This window comes from Clupea harengus, chromosome 20, assembly GCF_900700415.2.
Source record: "Clupea harengus chromosome 20, Ch_v2.0.2, whole genome shotgun sequence".
In the NCBI taxonomy this organism is placed as follows: Eukaryota; Metazoa; Chordata; class Actinopteri; order Clupeiformes; family Clupeidae; genus Clupea; species Clupea harengus.
Window position 1 is genome coordinate 788486 of NC_045171.1, and position 7500 is coordinate 795985.

The following is a 7500-nucleotide window of genomic DNA, read 5'->3' on the forward strand; positions in this document are numbered from 1 at the left end:
AGCAGGATGTTTCCTATCATGGCGATGCTCTTGCTGATAGGAACCACAGCTGAGAGAGGTAAGCACAGAGGTGTAAAAAGTACTGAAATGTTGTACTCAAGTAAAAGTACAATTACTTTGATGAAATTTTACTTAAGTACAAGTAAAATTACCCATCTAAAAATGTACTCAAGTAAAAGTAAAAAGTAGTTCATTTAAAATGTACTTTAAGTCAAAGTTACTTAGTTACTTTCAACAACTTGATGGGGGCCGCTCCTATATAGTGCAAAAAAGGACAAGGGGCCATAAATCCAATACAAAAACGTGTTATTTTTAATTAAAGGAGAATCTTTAGAAATATGAGTGCAATGACATTAAACATGTCAAACATAAAACATTAAACATTAAACATGTCAACACAACATTTAAGAACTTTTGGGAGGACATGTCAAGACATGAACCACATGACAGATAAAATAAAAATGCCGCTGCCCCACTGTATATTTAAACTTTGGTTACTTTACATTTAGTCATTTAGCAGACGCTTTTATCCAAAGCGACTTACATATGTGCGACTTACAATGTATACACATTTTACATTTACACTGATGGCACACTGCACATCAGGAGCAATTAGGGGTTCAGTGTCTTGCTCAAGGACGCTTCGACAGGGAATCGAACTAGCAACCTTCTGATTACTAAACGACTTCTCTACCACTGTACCACTGTCGCCCCTTTTACTTTACTTGTGTCCACCTTAAGAGCATTAGTCTACAAACTTCTTGTTGAGTTTGAGCAGCAGCTGATTTTCAGTTTGATTTATGTTCTATTTTTTTCAACTTGAAAAAGTCAGACTTTGAAATATAAATGTGCATTATAGGGGTAGGGGTCAAGGGTCAGGGGCTAGTGTTAGGCCACAGAGATTATCTCATAATCCTTAGACACGCCCACTATTCTCCTTAGATACTCCCACTGTTCTCTTCTGTTCTCCTTAGACACGCCCACTGTTATCCTTAGACACGCCCACTGTTCTCATTAGACACTGCCACTGTTCTCCTTAGACACGCCCACTGTTCTCTTCTCGGTTCCCCTAGACACGCCCACCTTCATCTACACTAACAGCACCGGGTTTGGTTTCTCCATGCGCGAGTGCCGGCTTCACATCACCGACGACCCGAAGAACCCCCTGAGCTGCGTGAAGAACCAGACGGCATGCTACGTCTCGTGCTCGGAAGGGGGCAACTTTAACTTTACGTCTAACTCCAGTGAACTCACGGTGGAAGGCAATCAAGCCTGTGACAGTTTCTACATCGCTGGTGAGTCATTGTGTGTGTGTGTGTGTGTGTGTGTGTGTGTGTGTGTGTGTGCGTCTGTGTGTAGAGAGCACCGATAGTGTTCACCAGTCTCTCTAATACACACACACACACACACACACACACACATGCATGGAACATATGATGTTTGTATATATATATATTTTGTACATCTAGCACATGTATGCTGTGTACATACAATATATCCCCCGTAAAAGGCTGTGCACATTTACCACTTGTTGTCCCTGTGAACATTTTGGCCATAGATGGTGAATAGCTTAACATCAATATTAAGAGTAACCCTGGAAACAGTTTTTACATTAACAGTAAGAGTTTATCTGGAAAAACTGCTGATTAAGAGTTTATCCTGTGCTGTGGTGTTTCCACACACACACACACACACACCACACACACCACTGGAGTATTTCCACACACACACACACACACACACACACATACACAAACACACACACACACACACACACGCTCCTGTGGTGTTCATGTGTTTATGTGTTTATGTGTTTATGTGTTTATCCTCCTGTGGTGTTTATGTGTTTATGTGTTTATGTGTTTATGTGTTCCTGTGGTGTTTATGTGTTTATGTGTTTATGTGTTTATCCTCCTGTGGTGTTTATGTGTTGTTGTGTTTATGTGTTTATGTGTTCCTGTGGTGTTTATGTGTTTATGTGTTTATCCTCATGTGGTGTTTATGTGTTTATGTGTTTATCCTCCTGTGGTGTTTATGTGTTTATGTGTTTATGTGTTTATGTGTTTATCCTCCTGTGGTGTTTATGTGTTTATGTGTTTATGTGTTTATCCTCCTGTGGTGTTTATGTGTTTATGTGTTTATCCTGTGGTGTTGTTGTTGTTTATCTGTTTATCCTGTGGTGTTTATCCTGTGGTGTTGGTGTTTATCCTGTTTTGTTTATTTGACTTCTGCTCTCTTATCCTTTTGCTGCCCTGTGGCTTTTCACACTCATAGTTAAGAACTGTTCACTGTTGCAAAACCTCATTTGTGAACAATGAAGTTATCACAGCTGAGTGTGTGTGTGTGTGTGTGTGTGTGTGTGTGTGTGTGTGGCTTTTCACCCTCATAGGAGCAAATAACACCTGTAAACTCGTCCCGTGCACCACGAATGAAATTAAAGAAGTTCTACAGCCGTTAAATAACCCATCTGCAAACCTTAATGAGCTGAAAACACTTCTGAATGTCAAACAGATGTGCAACAATCTCTTTGATGATTTTCAATTCGTGGATTTCTACATTGGGTAAGCACACCTACGGCGAGCCTAACCATAAATTGTGTTCAATGGTGTAAGATGTTTTTGTTCTCGTTTTTTTTCCCCCAAGCAATAGCCCTCCTAAATAGCTCTCACACACGAACTTTATCGCACTTTATTTAACTTTATTTAACATTATTATTGTTGCACTACCTCCATTTTTATTTATTATTTTGCTCATACTGGTACTATCTGTCCTTGTATTGTTGTTCTGTGTTGTCTTGTTGTTCTATTTGTGATACTATAGCCTGCATGGAGAATACCAAACAAAAAAAAATAAATTCCTAGTATCTGTATACATGGCGAAATAAAGTTGAATTGAATTGAATTGACCTTCTTTTGGTGTTGCAGAGTAGAAGAACGCATCATACACAACGTTCTCAGGGACCTGTCGTTAGCTAATGTTTCACTGGACTTTGACCTGGAGGACCTCGTCATGACGGTGACCGGTGTTAATTGCAGCAGGCAAGACCACTTCATAAATGTGACGTCACCAACGGTAAGGACAACATGTAAACAAACAGACAGACAAGAATATACATACACACACCACAGACATGTAAACAAACATGTAAACAAACAGACGGACAAGAATATACATACACACACCACCGACATGTTAACAAACAGACAGACAAGAATATACATACTCACACCACCGACATGTTAACAAACAGACAGACAAGAATATACATACACACACCACAGACATGTAAACAAACATGTAAACAAACAGACAGACAAGAATATACATACACACACTACAGACATGTTAACAAATATGTAAACAAACAGACGGACAAGAATAAACATACACACACTACATAGATGTAAACAAATATGTAAACAAACAGACAGACTAAAATATACATTCACACACCACAGAGATGTAAACAAACAGACAGACAAGCACATTTACATATGAAATGTATATTTCAAGTGTCAACTTAGGGAAATACACTTGTCTCTATACACAGGGTTAGACATGCCGTTGCTCTCATCCGTGCCCACAGATGAAGCATAACTAGCTATATGAATCTAGAGTTAGCGTTAGCTAGCTATATGAATCTGGGTTTAGAGTTAGCTAGCTATATGAATCTGGGTTTAGAGTTAGCTAGCTATATGAATCTAGAGTTAGGATTAGCTAGCTATATATACCTAGAGTTAGCGTTAGCTAGCTATATGAATCTAGAGTTAGGGTTAGCTAGCTATATGAACCTAGAGTTAGCGTTAGCTAGCTATATGAATCTAGAGTTAGGGTTAGCTAGCTATATGAATCTGGGCTTAGAGTTAGCTAGCTATATATACCTAGAGTTAGCGTTAGCTAGCTATATGAATCTAGAGTTAGCGTTAGCTAGCTATATGAATCTAGGGTTAGCGTTAGCTAGCTATATGAATCTAGAGTTAGCGTTAGCTCGCTATATGAATCTAGAGTTAGGGTTAGCTAGCTATATGAATCTAGAGTTAGCGTTAGCTAGCTATATAAATCTAGCGTTAGCTAGCTATATGAATCTAGCGTTAGCTAGCTATATGAATCCTGGGTTATATATATACCTAGAATTAGCGTTAGCTAGCTATATGAATCTAGAGTTAGCGTTAGCTAGCTATATGAATCTAGAGTTAGCGTTAGCTCGCTATATAAATCTAGAGTTAGGGTTAGGGTTAGCTAGCTATATGAATCTGGGCTTAGCTAGCTATATGAATGTAGAGTTAGCGTTAGCTCGCTATATGAGTCTTGTATGTGCAGAGTGTTCCAGGCTACACCCCTGTGGAGACACTGATTCCTGTGGAAGCTTTCACACACACACACACACACACACACACACACACACACACACACACACACACACACACACACCACTGGGGTATATATATGAGTCTTGTATGTGCAGAGTGTTCCAGGCTACACCCCTGTGGAGACGCTGATTCCTGTGGAAGCTTTCATCAACACACACACACACACACACACACACACACACACACACACACACACACACACACGCACACACACACCACTGGGGTATATATATATGAGTCTTGTATGTGCAGAGTGTTCCAGGCTACACCCCTGTGGAGACGCTGATTCCTGTGGAAGCTTTCATCAACACCCCAGCGGAGAAACAGAAGGCAGCAGTGGTGCGTTACAGGTCTTCACAGCAGTTTCTGGTAAGAGGCAGAGGGATGTTGTTTGATATGTCCTCACCACACTAATACACACTACACCTCACTACAATCCAGACTTTGGAGCACCTTATCTTCTTGCTTTGATGTCACTACTGAGGTTAGGGTTGATGAAAGACACACAACCTGCATCATATAAGCACGTCACGGCAGATGACTTGTTCTATCATACCTCATCATGACAACTAATACATAATAAAATAATAGCCAATGCCACATGTCTATAAGTGGTCATAGCATTAAACATGTCTATAAGTGGCCATAGCATTAAACATGTCTATAAGTGGTCATATCATTAAACATGTCTATAAGTGGTCATCTCAATAAACATGTCTATAAGTGGTCATATCATTAAACATGTCTATAAGTGGTCATCTCAATAAACATGTCTATAAGTGGTCATATCATTAAACATGTCTATAAGTGGTCATAGCATTAAACATGTCTATAAGTGGTCATATCATTAAACATGTCTATAAGTGGTCATAGCATTAAACATGTCTATAAGTGGCCATAGCATTAAACATGTCTATAAGTGGTCATAGCATTAAACATCTATCTTATCCTGCATTTGGTTTAGAACACTGGGTAATATGGAAGTTTAGAACACCGACGGCATTGCAGGGGGTCCGCGACATGATCAGTTCACCATTTACTTTTTTTATTTTTATAAATATACCTGGGCCCGCCGACATATTTATGTCTGAATAGCCAAGTCGCATTGCCCAAAATACTGATGTAGACCCATATTCAGCGAAGAAATTACACTGACAAGTATTATAGGCAGAATATGTGTGCGGGGGGGGGGGGCGTGGCGGCGGTTACAAACATGAAAAAGAAGGGTACGGGACTGTAAAATGTTTTGGGAATCACTGGCACATCAGTGGGCCGCGGATTACTTTCTGGTCAGAATGGTGGTCCCTGGGACAAAACCAGTTGAAAACCCCTGGTTTAGAACACTGGGTAATATGGAAGTTTAGAACACCGGGTAATGTGGAACTTTAAGACTCTGGGTACTGTGCAAGTTGTCCTTGTCGTGGTGAGGGGTGTTGCCTTTAAGGAGAGCAGACCGTTTATTTTAAGGCTCATTCTCTGTCGTTGCCTGATTCAGGTCGGTCAGGATGTCAAGCTGGTATCCACGGTGGTTCGGGTGGAAGTGCTGGAGCCTCTGAAACAGCTGAAGACGCCGCTGAGGATGAGTTTCGCTGTGAATTGGATCGATTTCTCTCCAGTGAGTAAGGCCTTCAATGGATATACAGCATACAATAGGGGCGACAGTGGTACAGGAGGTAGAGAAGTCGTCTAGTAATCAGAAGGTTGCTAGTTCAATCCCTGTCGAAGCGTCCTTGAGCAAGACACTGAACCCCTAATTGCTCCTGATGTGCAGTGTGCCATCAGTGTAAATGTAAAATGTGTATACATCCTTGTAAGGCGCTTTGGATAAAAGCGTCTGCTAAATGACTAAATGTAAATGTACAACCGAAGTGAGTACCCCCTGTGCAATATCACTTCAATGACAAATGATTCAAAATCGTATCTAAGTTGAATAGTAGGGTATTTCTTATTATGTAAAATCCTAAACTAACTGTATTTCCAAGATAGTCTTTCTAAAGTTTTTGTTTTTTAATTGCTCATAAGAGGAAAATACACTAATAGTTATTGAAAGGTGATCCAATTAAATTATATTTAAACCCCAGATCCAATTTTGAATAATTTGACATTTCAATGATATTGCACAGGGGTGCACTCACTTCAACCCTGGTCAGAGTTCAGCAGCACACTAGGTCGGAAAGCTAGCTTAGGCCACCTGTTTGAATATTGCAGCAATTCGACTCCTTAAATCTCTGTCAAATCTTGCACTCGCCTGTCTAACCTTAACCCTAGATCCCTGTAGATTATTAGATCCCTGTAGATTATTAGATCCCTGTAGATTATTTAGCATTTAGGGCAAATTAGAAATAAGGCCACGCAGGTTGTTCAGAAGGCCAGAGTTAAATCATAAAAACACAATACTAATAATGCTTAAAGTCACAGTGTGTTGTGTTAGGGTTACACGGTTAGGGTTGAAAATAGCCACTTCTGCACAGCTGTCCTTGTCCCTTAATGTGGACGACCTTATAGCAATTCTCACTGATTCTGCTTTTTTCATCATTCAATCCTTATTACTGATTTAGCTTAGGCTTTTGACACTGTTAATCATTCGATCCTTTTTCTTGATTTAGCTAAGGCTTTTGACACTGTTAATCATTCAATCCTTTTTCTTGATTTAGCTAAGGCTTTTGACACTGTTAATCATTCGATCCTTTTTCTTGATGTAGCTAAGGCTTTTGACACTGTTAATCATTCGATCCTTTTTCTTGATTTAGCTAAGGCTTTTGACACTGTTAATCATTCAATCCTTTTTCTTGATTTAGCTAAGGCTTTTGACACTGTTAATCATTCGATCCTTTTTCTGGATGTAGCTAAGGCTTCGCTTTTGACACTGTTAATCATTCGATCCTTTTTCTTTATTTAGCTAAGGCTTTTGACACTGTTAATAATTTGATCCTCCTTATTGATCTGGCTTTTGACACTGTAAATCATTCAATCTTTCTTGGAAGGCTGGTCCGCATTACAGTCTCTGATCATTCATTGGGGTCGTTCTCAAACGGATCAGAGCAAATCCTCTCTCAGCCCCTATCTGTCACTAAGGGCTCGATCCTAGGGCCCAGCCCCTATCTGTCACTAAGGGTGTACCGCAGGGCTC

General features: G+C 39.9%; 1 protein-coding gene across 1 annotated transcript in view; it reads left to right on the plus strand.

The window, feature by feature from the left end:
- Positions 1–7500, plus strand: part of LOC116217978 (adhesion G-protein coupled receptor G2-like) — a 21323-nt gene that overhangs the window by 5375 nt on the left and 8448 nt on the right. Inside the window, exons 2-8 of the mRNA XM_042702783.1 lie at positions 1–58; positions 1074–1295; positions 2390–2561; positions 2925–3072; positions 4321–4359; positions 4623–4739; positions 5866–5985. The exon at positions 1–58 is cut by the window's left edge and continues 11 nt beyond it. Coding sequence (XP_042558717.1) covers positions 7–58; positions 1074–1295; positions 2390–2561; positions 2925–3072; positions 4321–4359; positions 4623–4739; positions 5866–5985 — 870 coding nt within the window. The 5' untranslated portion in view covers positions 1–6. The remainder of the gene's footprint in view (positions 59–1073; positions 1296–2389; positions 2562–2924; positions 3073–4320; positions 4360–4622; positions 4740–5865; positions 5986–7500) is intronic.